Source organism: Anastrepha ludens, chromosome 3 (genome assembly GCF_028408465.1).
Source record: "Anastrepha ludens isolate Willacy chromosome 3, idAnaLude1.1, whole genome shotgun sequence".
NCBI classification, from domain to species: domain Eukaryota; kingdom Metazoa; phylum Arthropoda; class Insecta; order Diptera; family Tephritidae; genus Anastrepha; species Anastrepha ludens.
In genome coordinates, this window is record NC_071499.1 from 3575999 (window position 1) to 3592657 (window position 16659).

General features: G+C 43.2%; 1 protein-coding gene across 1 annotated transcript in view; it reads right to left on the reverse strand.

Annotated features, from left to right (window-relative positions):
- LOC128856401 (uncharacterized) overlaps nt 1–15494 on the reverse strand; it is a 49601-nt gene extending 34107 nt beyond the window's left edge. The window contains exons 1-2 of the mRNA XM_054091699.1: nt 15182–15494; nt 14084–14611 (exon numbers count right to left, since the gene is read on the reverse strand). Coding sequence (XP_053947674.1) covers nt 14084–14611; nt 15182–15494 — 841 coding nt within the window. The remainder of the gene's footprint in view (nt 1–14083; nt 14612–15181) is intronic.
- Between the last annotated feature and the right edge of the window lie 1165 nt (nt 15495–16659).

Below are 16659 nucleotides of genomic sequence, written 5' to 3' on the forward strand. Positions count from 1 at the left end.
TTTTGCTAAAAAGTTTTTGTTGTGGCACAAAACGTGGGCAAAAGAGGACAACCTTAACGCTCTCTTCATGTCGCAAAAGATAAAATGAAAAGAAAAGAATGGGTAAAATCATAGGGCACTTCATTGTAACCTGGCGAAAAAGTTTACGTGCACCTCTTTTCGGCTATGGATTTCTAGATCGGTCCAGATCGGAAGAGGGCGAAGTTGTCTAGTGTTGCTCTTCTGCTGACTATTGCAGTTTTGCATTGCTGGAAGGAGCTCGACCCCATGCTTTGTTTGACAGTTTCACGCAAATAGAGTGAATACTTTTTTTAAGTGTAGTTTTAATTAAAAGAATTGAATTGATTTAGATCACACGCTGATTATCGTGAGTTTCAAGAGGGAAAACGAATTTGCCCGTCTTAAGTTACGACTTGTGAAATCCAAATAGTTAGAAAACCCAACCAAAACAATTCATTGGGCCTGAACAATATGGCACAGGAAATACTGAAAATCCGTACGTATATAAACAAAGGTCTTCTGATAATTGAGGAAATATATATTTTGTGGGGAACTTATAGTTTTTAAGGTTGTCAGGTTGTCAAAGCTTTCGTGAAGCGTACCGAAAGTTGGAAAAATCGTTAAAATCCAACAATTAAGTTGAAAAGTCTTAGTTAAGCTGTATTTTATATCTGTGTGGTTTTAGATATCCCAATTGTTTGTTAAGCTACGAGCTTCTGAATTTAGGATATTCGTCTCGACCGCTTTTTAGTTTTTACAACCTTTTAGAAAGGGGATCAACTTATGCCCATTTTTCCTTTACTTCCAAATTGCATCAGTGGGCTAAGTAGCATCCGAAATCAGCTGTCAAACTTTACACAACTTTTCATTACTGAATCGTCCATCAAATGAAAACAAAAGCAACAATTGTAATGTATATATTATATTTATATATTTATTTATAAATGTTTATGGGCTTGAATATGTAAACTGAAATGAAATTTGAAAAGGTTGAGCCAAGGAGCACCAGGAGATTTGGGGGCTCCTAAAACACTCAGGCTGAAAAGCCCATTGTATTTAAAGCTCTGGAAAGAAGGTAGATAGTCAAGGAGGGAAGGAGAAAAGTATCAGAGAAAGAGATAGGAAAGAATATAGACAGAGATAGAGATAGTTAGTCCTGTGACAATTTTCCAGATTCTTTGGCAAATCTGTAAATATCCTCCAGTTTTTGAGAACGAATATTACTCATTCTCACGACATCGGAACCCAATACCCGTAGTCGCGCTCTAGCAAAGGCAGGACACTCACAGAGAAAGTGCTCAGTGCTATCCGTCTCCTCCACGCACGATAGGCACATTGGGTCCTCAATGATTCCAATGGTGGTCATATGCTGACCCCATTTGTTGTGTCCTGTAATGATACCCACCATCAACCGAACGTCTTTCCTTCCAAGTTTTAGTAGAAAGTTTGACAGTTTTCTGTTCGGACTTGTCACAAAACACTTTACAGTTCTGCAACGTTCTAGACCGGACTATCGCTCTTTATGTAGATTGCATACATAATCGCTGATCCAATTCATGGTTCCTGCGGAACTGATTCCAATTATTGGTTCTGGCCTTTGTGGGAGAACCTCTGATCCACGGTTGACCAATTCATCGGAAATTTCGTTTTATTGAACACCGGAGTGTCCCGGAACCCATATAAGTACAAGCCTGTTTTGTCTTGCAACAGAATTAAGCTTCTTCTTACATTCTTGAACAATCTTTCAAGTTTGCTTCGCGTTCTCCAGGGCTTTCAGTGCAGCCTGACTGTCACTGTAAACTCCAATCTGTTTCCAGCTCCATCTCCTGCCGATTATCCATTCGGCTACTTTCAGGAAGGCAAAAACTTCCGTTTGGAAAACAGTTGCCATTTCCCCCATAGCATAGTGATACTTATTACTATCGTTTAAGTACAATCCGGCTCCAGGCCTTATTTCATTCTTGGACCCATCGGCAAAGAAAATATCCGCCAAACCTCCCGGAATGCATTCTGGACTGCTTCAAAATGAAATTGTGGGTATCAGATCGTCTTTAGGTGCCAAAAGCAGTGTATATGTAGAAGTACTTTGAGTACTTCTTTCCTCCGGACTAACCGAGGCGATTTCGGTGCTTAGGGTCAGTTTACTAGCATTTCTGCACATGTTAGCTATTCTGGTATAATTTCATTTAGAATTAGATTGAATGAGCTGAAAGGCAATTGTCGGCATAGACGTTTTTTTGGATATTCACTGAGTTGACCAAATTTGATGCCTGATTTCTTTATTGGACTGCAAATCGCAAATCGCTTCGCTGAATCTACTCCCATCACTTCTGCGTTTGGTTTTCAGTAAAATGTGCTTTGAGATTTATACTCTCGTTGAATTTAATTTTCAACAAGTATTCTCACTCAAACATTTCAGGTACGTATTTGTGTGGGGCTATGAAAAAAATTTGATGCGCTTTTGAGCAGGAATTAAAATATTATGATTTACTATTTTTCCAAATTTTTGTATTGTTATTTTTCGCTACCAGAAAATACATTCTGTCAAAAAAATATTGGGAATTGTTCATTTAAAAAGCGCGCGTTACACACTGTCCTCTATAGTGTCGCAGAGTGTTAGTGTGATCTGTCAATTAGCTTCTTTTTGGCATTTAATTATATCAGTCAAACGCAGGTGTGTTCAGCGATTTTCACTATGGATAAAAATATTGAACAAAGAATTTGTCATACATTTTGTATTTTTAACGGGAATTCGTATGCCGAATCATTGAAAATGTTGCAGAAAGTCTATGGCCTGTGTCGTTTATCAAAAACACGGGTCTACGAGTGGTATAAGGCTTTTGCAATGGGCCGAGAAGTCGTGGAAGATTTGCTCCGATAAGGGCGCCCATTAACGTCTTCAACGGATGAAAACGCCAACAAAGTCAAGGAGATGGTCATTTAAGTTTGAGGGAGGTAGCTCGTGACCTTAGCGTGTCTCGTGAATCAATTCGTAACATTTTACACCATCAATTGGGTATGAGACTCGTGGCTGCTCGACTCGTTCCAAGAGAGTTGAATCTCTTTCAAAAAATTCATTGGAAAAAGGTGGTTGAAGACATGTTTGAGCAAGTGAATTCGGCCCCAACGTTTATCCAGCGCTTCATAACAGATCATGAGACGTGGGTATATGAGTTTGACATCCAAACCAGTCAACAGGCGGCTGAATGGCGCTATCCACATGAGCCGAAACCCAAAAAACCACGTCAAAGTCGGTCAAAAGTGAAAGTTATACTAATCGTTTTCTTTGATTATCATGGTGTTGTGTACTCGGAATTCGTTCCAAATGGTTCTACGGTAAATGAAGAATATTATTTGGAAGTAATACGACGGTTGAGAGAGAAGGAAGGAAGTGCGTAGGAAACGGCTCAATTTATGGAAAGAAAACTCGTTCTTGCCCCCTGATAATACACCGTCTCACAAGGTTCTTATTGTGAACACTGTTTTGCCCAAAAACTCGACAAATATCACCGAACACCACCGTATTCACCGGAGTTAGCCGCCTGTGACTTTATTCTTTTCCCAACCCTTAAATTGCCACTGTGGTGGCATCCGCGCACTTTGAGTTGATAGAGGCCATTAAGGAGAATTCGCTGAAGGAGCTGAAGAAGAACTCTTCAAATGCGTTTAAAAGGTGCTTTGATGATTGGACTAATCGTTGGCCTAAGCGTATTGCTTCGAACAAAGCGAACTAAGCGTATTGCTGCGACAAAATAAAGTTTGATGATTAAACAATTATTTTGCGTTTTATAGAACAATTCCGGTAGTATTTTGACAGAATGTTTTTGTCAAATGCAAGGCGACATTCAGTGTTAAAACTTTTATTTGGACATACATATTGAATATACATGAAACAAGTTAAAAAAGTTGAAAAAAGGTATATTCGTCATTGACCTGTGTGACACACAACGTAAAAATGTACAAATATATGAAAACAAATGCCAGTCGATGCCGGAAATATTTAAGAAAAAATTGCATTGGCAATGTGAAATGTTTTTATGGCAATAAGCGGATAATTGAGGGAAATAAAATATGAATGGAAAGCGTAATTCGAGGATATTGGTGAGAGTTATTGCTGGGGGCAAATTTTGCAGAAACTGAGGTAGTCTATTGAAGATTAATGATAGGTGAAGTAAAAAGCTTTGAAAGGGTTTTCGGTTGAAACCATGCAAATAATATAAATGCGTAGTTATAATGGACCATCCTTATGCAAATGGCTCTAAAAAATGTTCTGATGAATTTTCGATTCCCGGGTAATGGAATAAGTGCTCATATGTCGATCCGATCTGCGGATTTCCATGAATTTGCCAACTTAAGCGATGGCTGGCCTATCAGAACAAAATAATTGGAATCAACCGGTTGCTGAGTTCGGCTCATAAATATGAATCGTTGTTTTAGCCACCTTCTCCGACTTTTCACCTTTCACTGAATAATTTAGCGGACTTTTAAAGGTGAAACTATTTTGAAATGCTGTGACTCATAACTTGTTTCACCAAATACAAAACTCAAAAAAATGGCTTCTTTAGGAGCCTTTTATTCCCCTTGAATAGCTGTACAGGGTGATCCAAATAATGCATTTTCTTAATCATATTATATGTTATTTTGAAGTTCGTCATAGAAGTTCTTCCATGCAGGAAACCTTGGCTGGAAGTCAATATCTTATCTCCCCGGAACGAAATGCATAACTTTACACTTGAAAAATTTTGGGAAAAACTTATTAAATAACGATTTTGCTCGAAAACTCATCTTTTTTGAAGAAGCGAATTTTCATCTTGGTGGCTTTGTTATTAAGCAAAACTGCGGCATCTGCGGGTCGGAAAACCCGCAATTGCTCACCACAAAGCCACTGAATGTTCAGAGAATGACAGTTTGATGCCAGTTTTGGCCCATTTTTCTATGAATTTTCGGTAGATTCTAAGCACTACAGAGTCAAGACAAACGATTTTATGTGGTCAAAAGTTAAAGAGGTAGATTTGGGCTGTCTTTGGTTTCAATAGAACGGTGCGTAGCGCACATGTCACACAGTCCATGCCACAACTGATTTTGTGTGCACCAAGTTCGGTAATTGTGTTATCAGTCGACTCACCGTTGGCAGTTAGTCACCTCGGAACTGAAATTCGATGTCGTTATGCGAAGAATTCGTTAAGGATTAAGGCTTGTAAGGCGAATATTGAGCAAGCCATTCGTGAGATCGAGCCAGTGAAACCACCTTCTATGCTAATATCTATTTAAGTAAATACAGCCTTGGTCAAAAGTATAAGGCAGCCCATTAATTACCTACTGAATTTCTCGTTTTAAAAAAATGTTAATTATCTTTTATTAATAAATAAGTACAAATAAAGGGCTTTAGTGATAAGAACATTAATATTTAGTTGGTCCGTCCTTTGCTTTGATCACAACTGCAATCCTCTGGGTCATGCTGCGTACAAGCTTTGCTTGCTGAATTAAAGTTTTTTTCAGGCCTGTTTGCGGTGTTGCTGTGTTCTTTTATGTTGCGCTTTAAATCAACGCACCGTAGTCGTTGTTTAGTGGCTAGGAGCGTTGTCTTGTTGGAATTGAACTCTACCTAAATTAGTGTCGCCGAAAATGCAGATTAACGAAGGCAAATTACAGTTTCTAATACACCATCGGCTTTCGCCGACACCATCAGCAGCCACACAGTCCCAGATCATAATACTGCCTCCCCCATGCTTAACAGTGGGTACCCCGCAAATCCGGATAGTATTCCTCTGCAACCCGTCGCCTCACGAACGCCTGAAGGAAAGGAAAACTAATCGTTTTGTACAATAAGATTTGTGTTATTTCCTCGATATTTTAAAACGATGTAAAATAAGTTTACCTCGAAGTTCGTTTCATCAGACCACGGAGCATTCGGCCAATCTTCCTCCATAAATGTTGGAGAGCTCATTCTCAATACTTTTCTGATTTCTGCTGAAAGCCACGGTTTCGTTTGGGCTTGAGCATTTTAAACCTGCTTCCAGAATCCTTCTTTTAGATGCTTGAGCACTGACGGATTTTTTAAATTTTTCCGGCAAGTGTAAAACAGGGTTTTTATATACACAAATTCTGTATGAAAAAATATATGTTATGTTTTAAATAAAAATGAATATTATTTACTTCTTCTTTATCATAGGATTATATCCTGTACATCAACAATTTATAGAAGAAATACCATTAAAATAGATATTATGATATCGGGTGTTTTTAAGAGCTCGGGAACTTAAAATGGTAGTACAAAACAGAAATATTGTTGGAGTGAATTGTTTCATTATAATATGGTAGATAATTTCACGGCTCTTATTTTTAGAAAATGATATCCTGCATGTGTCCGTCGTGGCCACGAGTTTAATGGTTCATTCGATCAGACCAATTTTTGACTACTTTTTCTTATAAATCTGGTCGTATGTCGTCAATAGTGGCTTGGATATTGAAATAAATTGATTGTTAATCGCCTTCTTTCTTTCACGGGATTGGCATCTCTAGTGGCTACAAAAAAAAAAAAAGTTGTAAAATTTGCAGTTGTTCAACGCTTTGCATTACTATGTAGCAATTTGGTATGCGATTAAAATTTGGCAACAAAGCTGCTGTGCGTAAATAAACTTAAGCACTCGGTGCGCATGAAAGTGCCTGCGTGTGTTTCTGTGTGTGTGTGTGTGTATGAAGCATAAATAAATCCATTTGGCAGTTAACTCAACCGAATGTGCATTTAAATTTTAAATGTGACCCAATTCACAAAGTCATCTGCACTCAGCAAAAGCGACGCTATTGTAGCACAACCAAAAAACAACAACAACGTATGCGAAATAAGAAAAAGCAGAAAAATATGGAAAATAAAAAATAGAAGTGCCACCAACGCCACGGTGAACTTTTTCTGTTTCCTGTATTTCGCTCGATTGCTGTACGAATGTCATAACGCTTTGTTGTTGCAATGAAAGTTATAGCTCCATTTTCATTTCCGCCTTTGCACTTTATTTGCCCATTCACGCTGAACTTTCTTTGTTTTTGGAGGAGTAAAAGTTGCGCTGAAACGTTGATAATGCCTCGAGGGTCCAATGGTGGCAGCGCACCTTCATCCAATGACTCAAGGCTGCGGCTGTTTGTTGCCTATGGCAAATTGACAGTCACTGCGCCCCATCAACTTCTCGGTGATAGTTGCAAGCCAGTTGAATGTGGCAAGTACTTAAAGAAACGAGCACTGCAGTTGTCGTCGACGTTCCATTTCATTCCATTTTCCTGGCATTCGCAAGTGGCCACACGTCGAAGCAGACGTTGTTGTAGTTCAAGTGCCGCTGCCAGTGTGAATATTTTAATGAACTCGTGACCACGCCCCGTGGGTGGACATTTGGCCATAATGCAAATGGTAATTACGTGGAGTCGCATGATGAGCCATTAGTAATATAGATATTCGCAGCGCGGCGGCGGCGGCGACAACATCGTCTTGCAGTCAGCGCACGTTTGTCCATAAACAATTTTTTATTATTGTTTTTTGTTTGTTTTGAATTTCGTGTTGTTTTAGCTTTTGAATTCCTTCCGCAATGCGTTCCAGTTTGCTTAACGTTGCTTACTACTTGCGGCAATGAAAGTCTGGCTGGAAATGTTGTCCTTGGTAATAAACATTTACAACAATTGAGGCACAAAGATGCGTCATTAATATGAAGGAGCGAGGCGATTGCCAGGAAAATGAGATTTCCGACACGAAAACGGAAACGAGAGTATGCGAGTATGCTTTATGACTTTCTGGGTAATTCAATTAAAAATTATTTAAAAGCATTCGCATGCTTGGATGTGCGACGGAAATGTCATGCAACATGCATCGGTGGACTATTACTTAGTTGCTAAGTAGGTCAATTGTAATTAATTGGCAGCAGTGCTAGCTAATTAGGATTGATGTGCATATTTTGATGAATTGAAGGGCTGGAAGCGTTTTTGAGCTGCAGAAATGGGGGAAGTTGTCTGCTGTAGCACTCACTTGAGGAATATTGAAAACTTTTCTCTGCTTGCATTTCTTGTACGCTTGAAGTGAGTCCTAGTCTGACTCGATTACTTAAAGCTACAAAAATTGTTCAATGGTAGCACAAAAAACGAGTTGTTTCGTTCAACTTAATTGCAAAATATTAAAATTTTTTTTCAGCAGCGTTAACACACACATATGCACCTGTGAATTTTCATTAGAAATCTCTGCCTATTTCAAATTTTGACAAGAGCTGCTAAGCTCTTTCTCTCCTGTCTCTTAAAGGCTTACAGTCACGCAAAGTTTTGACATTTTGACGAGCGGTAACGTGGAAGAGGCAGATTTCGGCCCTTGAAAGTTTTGTATGTGTGTTTGTACTTTTTGGCAATTGTTTCTAATTATATATTGCCTACTTCTGACGAAAAGTCATTAACAACTTTTCTTACTTAGCATAGAAAACAAGTAAATAAGTTTCTAACTTTAGGTTAAACTGAACTTTGCTTACCTGAGGCATATTTTGCATGACATGTGGCGTTTATAAAGGTTATATTTATTTATGCCTTTCCTAAAGACCTTTCAAATTTCAATTTCGTTTTCAGCAGTGTTTTTTTAGGCTGCCTCAGTTCGTTGTCATCTCTTTTGACAAATGTTAAGTAGAGAGTCTACAATTTACAAAAATGAGTTCGATTTCACTCGAGAGCCGTATACTAATTATTAGTATCCACTATAAATGGTGGATCCATGGAAACTGCATTCCCCGAGTCTGTAAATAGTTTTGGTCGTTTTAATCGTCCAATAGAGCTCAGAATAGAGAAAATGGTTTCATCGAACACCCGAAGCAGGACTTAAAAGCAGCAATGAATATTCCATTCCGTTCGTTTGCCTGTAAAGGAAGACATTTAGTGAGATCAAAATTTGTCAATTGAACGGCGTTCGTGGTAATCGGATCTATCTGTAACCCCAACAACAAAGTTTTTAGGCCCGTTGTTGATAGTATGGATATATGGTGGAATGAGCTAGCTTGGGCCTCAGACTAGCTTGGGATTCAGTCGGACCTGGTGTTCGTATCACAAGATTCAATGTAGGTGCTTTAGGCGCTTTGCCTTAATGCTCATCTGCTGTCTAGCGTGGTTGTCTTACGACGCTCTTGGCTAATGGACGCGGTACCCTTTGAAAACAATTTCGCCGTAGCAGTATTGTGGCGTCACCCGCTGTCCGCTATGATATAGTTTTGCATTGGTTTCTTAGGCAGCGGCTTTTTGCCTTTGAACGATACTTTTGGGTACGGAGCGAGTGGGGTGACTGTTTTGTAGTACGAAGGGGAGTAAAGGCCGTCATGATAGAGATTTGTAGCGCACCGACTACTGCTGTATTAAAATATAATATGTAAATATTTATTTTTTTTAGGTTTCACAATTTCTATTCAATTTAAGTGAAAAGTGACATCATTTAAATGTCCATCAAAATCCGCCTGACTTCTCTCGATTCATGAATGCCTCATTGTTGAGAACGTCGAGATATCGAAGTGGAATGTTGTTCAGCAACACTTTGCACTACAGCAACAATTTTCTCAACAGAAACTCCAGTTTCTTGACATTCCTTCATCAGCCTTTGAATTGTCGACTCATTCCGATGATTATTTCCGCCTTAAAAATCAAGAATTTTGCGTTATGTTGTTTTTAAAGATTGACAATTTGCAAAATAAGTTACGATACATTTTTTATCAATTTTGCAATAAACTTGTGTGTGAAATAGCCTGTATAATTTGATGTATAAAATTGGATAGTATTGAAATTTATGTTATGCACTTGCTTTTATTCAGACTGTAGAAATACGTAGAATAAAAGAACAACCGTTCTCAATGAAGTAAAATAGAGAGTGAGTTTAGCGAACAGATTGCCTACAACGGAAAAATATATACGTATTTATTTAGGCGCTTCAATACTTCTTATATACGAAAGAGAAACATTCTTGGAAATTATGAAAATAACTGTGAAAGCGCAGATCGAAAGAGAATAGGAGAATAACCTGATACAATAAACAGCAAGCGACTTGAAGGTTAAGACGCTTAACACAGACGATGACATTTTGTGTGGTATAATTTTGAAAAAAATAGTTCCTACGGCTCCGCTAAAGGTAATGCATTCTAGTAAACTACTTTTAGATGACAAATCCGCCCAAATGGGGCCCAATCTAAAGAAGAACGTGAGTTATGATGGCTTTCAGGCCAGGTAAGAGATTTTACGTTGTCCTATGAAAAATGAGCAGCGTTAAATCAGAATTATCGTCTGAAAAGGCTCCTCATAGGAAACCGCCGTTCAGAGTCGTTTTAACACTATACGTCGCTCAATTTTGGAGAAAAACATCAAGACGCACACCACTAATAGGATGAGGAGCTCGGCCAAACACAAGACAGAAGTGTACGCGTGGGAAAGAGGCAAAGCTTTCGTTTTATCAGCTAGAATTACTGTTCCCATTTTGATCGACCATTCGTAGATTTTTTATCAATCTCGTTGAGGCCTTGTGATACTTTTTCTTGAGTGCCTGTAGACAATGCGAAGATGTTATCTGCATAGATGCCAATGAAATCAGTTCTATGCATCTTTTTTAATGTTTTTGGCAATGAGTTCGTGTAAGAATTGGAAAGAAATACTGAGAAGGGGGAGCCTTGCGGAATTAAAGTTCTGAAATGGGTAACTTTCTACCTTTACGGGGATTCTTCTGTGCGAGAGGAAAGATGATGGACATTTTTAAAATATTTTGGGTATGCCCAGGTTAGGTTAGGTTAAATGGCTGCCCTAGCTAAAGGGCTCACTTGGACAAATGTTAAGAAATTCGTCCGTTGTGGTGCCATACATGGGAGAGGAGAGAGGAGATGGGAGGGAAGAAGGAGCCTTGGGATTAGATACGATGATGACCATACATTTTACGACGGCGCCGACGGGGGCTGATTTACGTTCGTAGTTAGCCGTATCAAACTACTAATGAACTTCACCAAATTTATGATACTTACGCCGGCTATATCCGTAGGCGTAGCGAAAAAGTGGGAGCCCAGATTTCTAAGTCTTTGCCAGACGAGAGCAGGGTAGCTGAGAAGAAGGTGTTGAGATGATTCCACCTCGTCCTCCAGACAGTTTCTGCAGAACGGACTTGAGGTAATCCCAAGTCTTACAGCGTGAACACCTAACGGACAATGTCCGGTAAGGATGCCCACCAAATTTGAGAGCTGGGGCTTTGTTAGCCTTAGGAGTTCCCTTGAGCGTCCCCGATCTACCCGTGGCCAGAAGGATCTCGCGACCTTGCACGTTTGCGCACTAGCCCAGCGCTCGCTGAGTTGTCTCGAGGCCCATCTTTCCAGGAGCAGACCACAGGTTCTCAGGGGAACCCCAATTCTCTCATTACGCGACGAAACCGTCTCCAAAGTTCCCTGTCTAGCCAGCTCATCAGCCCAGCAGTTTCCCTCTATGCCGCTGTGACCGGGAACCCAAATGAGCCTGATGATGAAGTATTCGGATGCAGTCGAGAGAGAAGCCAGACATTCCCCGACTAGTCTCGAACGCACAAACAGCGAGCCCAAGGCCCTAATTGCCGATTGGCTATCGGAGTAAATATTTACTTCCTTAACGGTAATTACCGAATTAAGCAACCAGTCCACCGCTTCCTTAATTGCGGATACCTCCGCTTGGAAAACACTACAGTGGTCCGGGAGCCTAAATTTAAGTTTGATGGGAGGCTCCTTACAGAATACTCCCGCACCAACCCTTCCGTCCAACTTCGAGCCATCTGTGAACATGTTTGCCATGCCTTGCCGCCGAATGTTGCACCCCGCCCACTCATCCCTTGAGGGAATGTGAGTAGAAAAAGGTCCGCTCGGACCTAGCGTGGGTGTACAGTGGTCCAGCACCGTAGGGATGAACTCAAAGTTTTTAAGAATGCTAGAGTGTCCGTAACTTAAGTCTAGCCTATGGCCCGAACACCTCAATCTGATTGCGGCGCGTGCAGCGGTAGTTTTTCCTACAATGTCCACGGGCGCCACATTCAGCATAGCGTTAAGTGCTAGAGTAGGAGTGGTACGGAGAGCCCCACTGATTCCAATGAGGGCAGACCTTTGTACCCTCTCCAGCTTCTTAACTGATACCATCCTTTCTAGCGAGTTCCACCAGACAAGGACTCCGTATAGCAAGATTGGTTTTATAATCGTATTATAAAGCCAAAAAGTGACTTTAGGCGAGAGGCCCCATCTTTTGCCGATAGCGCCCCTGCAACCATACAAGGCGACTGTTGCCTTTCTGATTCTTTCCTCAATGTTTGGCTTCCATGTAAGACCTCTGTCAAGGATGAGTCCCAGGTACTTCACCTTGTCAGAGAGCTCCAACGGAGCGCCCAATATTGAGGGGAGAAACACTCTTGGTATTTTGTATTTCCTCGTAAATAAGACGAGCTCCGTCTTCAGAGGATTTATCGATAGGCCGGAATTTGCGGTCCAATTTATAACTAGATTCAAATAACCCTGCATCAGTTCCATCAGAGTATCTAGAAACTTGTCTCTGACAATAAGTGCCACGTCATCCGCGTATGCAATCACCTTACATCCCCTCCCCTCCAGCTCCTCCAGCAGACCGTTAAGTACGGCAACCCAGAGTAGTGGCGAGAGAACACCGCCTTGCGGAGTGCCTCTGTTCACTTGCCGGCGGAGAGAGGTGTCACCCCATTCTGCCACGATCGTTCTATCGGTAAGCATCGTGTGGATAAGCCTTATGAGTTCGGTTCCGACTTCTAGTTTACCTAGCGACCTGGTGATTGCCTCCGGGAGGACATTATTAAAAGCCCCCTCAATGTCGAGGAAGGCACCCACAGTGAACTCCTTCTGGTGGAGGGACACCTCGATATCCTTAACAATTGTATGCAAAGCAGACTCTACCGATCTGCCTTTACAGTAAGCATGTTGAGCGTACGATAAACGCCCCCGAGGAATTTCACTCCTTATGTGCAGATCAATCAGCCTCTCCAGGGTTTTTATCAGGAACGAGGAGAGACTGATTGGTCTGAAATCCTTAGGGGATACGTGTGAAATCTTTCCTGCCTTGGGTATGAAAGTTACTCTCACAGCCCTCCATGATCTGGGTATGTAGCCCCTATCTATGCAGCTCGCGTAGATCGGAAGAAGCCAATGACAAGATACCTCAGCAGATTTCTGCAGTTGAGCCGGTATAATGCCATCGGGCCCAGGTGACTTGAAGGGCTTAAAAGAGTCAATCGCCCAAGCCAGGCGTCGCTTATTCAGCCATCCGTGGTGGGTGCGTGGAGTGCTATGCGCCCTATCCCAGCCGATATTAAGCGAGCCCGGATTTGTCGGAAAATGGGCGTCAAGGAGTAACCGGAGTGACTCCTCGCTGCTCATGGTCCAGCACCCCGAGCTGTCTTTCAGGTACTCCATAGGCGTGGAATTCCTCGAGAGAATACGTCTGAATCTCGCGGACTCATGACAGCCTTCCACGCGTTCGCAGAATCTCCGCCATGAGTCTCGCTTCGCTTTCCTGATTTCGGACTTGAAAATTCCCAGTCCTACTTTGTACAGTTCCCATCCCGAGGGAGACTTAAGTCTTCTGGCTCTATTAAAGAGCCGCCTACAAGAAGCCCTGATTTCCGTGAGCTCGGTTGTCCACCAAGGCGGTTTTTCCTTTTTGGGGGGCGATCTTAGTGGACAAGCGCTCTCGAGAGCTCTGTTGCACGCAGCGGTGAATGTCTCCGCCAATACATCTATAGATTCTTCCGAGAGATCCGCGTTTTCTTGCGGTGCTTCCGGAAGGAAAGCCTGCAGGTTTCTGCAGTATAGGTCCCAGTCCGTGCTCCTAAGGTTCCTGTAGGAGGATCTATTCGGTTTGGTTTCATTCAAAGAAAACTGGATGTATCTGTGATCCGAAAAGGAATGGGCGCAGAGCACCCTCCAATCAGATATTCGATACCTAAGTGTAGAAGAGGCTAAGGTGAGGTCAAGCACCTCTTCCCTAACCGCCGTAATGAAGGTTGGGTCCTTACCTCTATTGCAAATAACCAAGTCTTCGCTTAAAATAAAATCAAAAAGTGACTCACCTCTTGAGTTGATATCCGAACTTCCCCAGCAAGTGTGATGGGAATTTGCATCGGTTCCGATAATGACGTCGATTTTTCTCCGCCTCGTCTCAGCTAGGGCCTCCCTTAGCAGTAACGGAGGTGGCTCCACCTCGTCATCGTGTGCCATATAGGCTGAGATCAGCCAGAGTCTCCCGGTGGTGCTCTCTAGGCTTATAGAGACAATGTCCTCATTGCTGAAATTAGGCAAAATGAATGCTTTTAGTTCTTTTCTGATGAGTATGCAGGATTTTGGTTTACCTGCACCACTGTGAACCATCAGTAAATGGTTTTTCGTCCTAATTCCAGAGATACCACTACTGCTCAGCCACGGCTCCTGGATCAGGACTACGTCAACTCCACCTTGCTCAAGGTGGATTAGTAAGTTAGCGGAAGCTGCCTTAAAGTGCTGGAGATTTATTTGAAGAATCTTCATCTTCAATAATCTTCTCCAACATCCTGAGGTCAGCCTCCTCACTATCCGAGGCCAGAAGCCCCTCCTCCTCCGCCCTGTCGAACAGTTGCCCGATACTGAAGACTGACCCCGCTAGAGAGCGGACGTCGTCAGCACTGCCCCCATCCGACATGACAGATTCCACGTCCATCTCCACGGGAGCTTCCTCTACCGTGGGCCTATCCCCTCCCAGCATTACCGGAGTTGCAGAGACATCACCTCTGGCATTGGTCTGGTAAACCTTCATGACTACCTTCTCGAAGCCATAGGTGATGATCCTTTTAGTTTCAGCGAGAGGCCCGAGGGACTCTGCATTTAGCAGAATCAGCGCTTGCCGAAAATGTCCTTCGGACTTCTCCACCTTGACTACCTTCCAGTTATGCGTGGGAAGTTTAGGGTTACAGTAACGGAGGATTTCCTCCATATCCTCTGGAGCAGAGGGCTCTGAGGGAAGCCAGACCCGGGCGCGCGGACGAAGAGGTAGGTCCTTTTTGTCCACAGCTTCCGGCTGGGTCCCTTCCAGACCTCCCCCACCAGAGCTACTGCCGCCCTATACATTGTGGCCGACCGCTCATCGGCACACACAATTCGCTTAAAGGTGCCGTTGTGCCACCCGGCACTCTCACAGCACGGTGGAGGTCCAGGGTTTTCCCTTACCACCTTCATAAACACCGCAGAGATGGCCGATGCCACTACTTTCCACTCGTCCCTGGAAATGGCGCCATCTTCCCTGCTGTTGTCGACCACCCCCAGAGTGATGGATCCCGCCTGCTTAGCGACTTCGCTAAAAGATTTCGGCGGACCGCCCCCAGTCCTCGGTTTCTTCGGCCGGAGAATTTCCTCCTCTTGAGAGCGTTGCCGCTTCACTGCCGATTCTACTGGCGGTGCTACCGCACCCACCCTTTCCACTCGGCCTTTCTCTGCCCCGCTAAGTACCATCCTGGCCCACTCAAGCGTCCTTAAATACTTCTCAGGTACCTGCGAAGCATTTTGGCCGCCGTAGCGTTCCAGGATTTTAGCGGCTATGCGTTGGCCAGAGAAGGCTTTCCTGCTCTGTCCTGGCTGCCGTTTAAGCCTAGCAAGGGACCCCTGAGAAGAAGTCCCAGAAACCCCCGGAAAGCTTGGGGAAAACCCCTTACTGGTACTGGCCATCCCCTCCAGCCCTACCTCACTACGGGTCGCAGGCGGTTCCGCAAGCGACCGTCTACCTACGTAAAGCGGGTTCCCGCTCACCCCCCCTGGGATGGTGCTCGAAGTCGATTCCGACTTCCACCCAGATAACGCTTTGAGCGTCGACTCCGACACCCTTCCGCACCTACTTGTTTTGTCCCCCGGGTTTGCCTCTCGGTTAGGGCTGGTTAGAGAAGGCGGTTCCGCCCCTCTTTCCTTAAGTGAGGAGACCTTGGGGTTCGGCTCCGAATCCCCACTGCCGCCTAAATTTTTCGGGTTTTTGGTTTTTTTTTTTTGTTGTTGTTGTTGTTGTTAATATTCATGTTTGTTTTACTGGGTCCCCACTCGGAGCCGCTATCCATGACCCGAAAGTGTAGTCGTCCCTAAGTGATCCCACGGTTATCTGTGCCGAGGCAGGGAGGCCGTGCTAGGGTTGACGCATACCCTTATGAGGTATGCGTTCAGAGCCAGATCGGACGCAAAGCGGGAGTCATCTCAACCGCACCTACACCACCAACCCAATGGCGACGAGTTTGGAACGTACTCCGAGGCCTGCCAGGGTTTTAACGGGACGGGGGCAGTCACGACATTTGCCCACCAGCCGTTTCGGTTGAGTTTCACCCCAGCGTACTCAGGTGGCAGAATGCCGCAACCACCAGCTCAGGAAACGAAGTTCAAGACCATAGAGTAGAGAGAATGCCAAAAGAATGCAGGGTCGTCACCGTTCAGGTTTAAGGCCGTTAAGGCCGCAGATCATTTGGCGTTACCCAGGGTGCACCACGAGGAGGCGATCTGCCCTACACCCTGCCGAATGATTTTTCGAGATCTTCAGAAACAAATATGCAGTGTTTTTGACGACTTAAGCTTTTATTTATTTTTGATTTTAGTAGATGCTCATGTGCTTTGCCATGTATGTATGCTGAGTTTTAAGTAT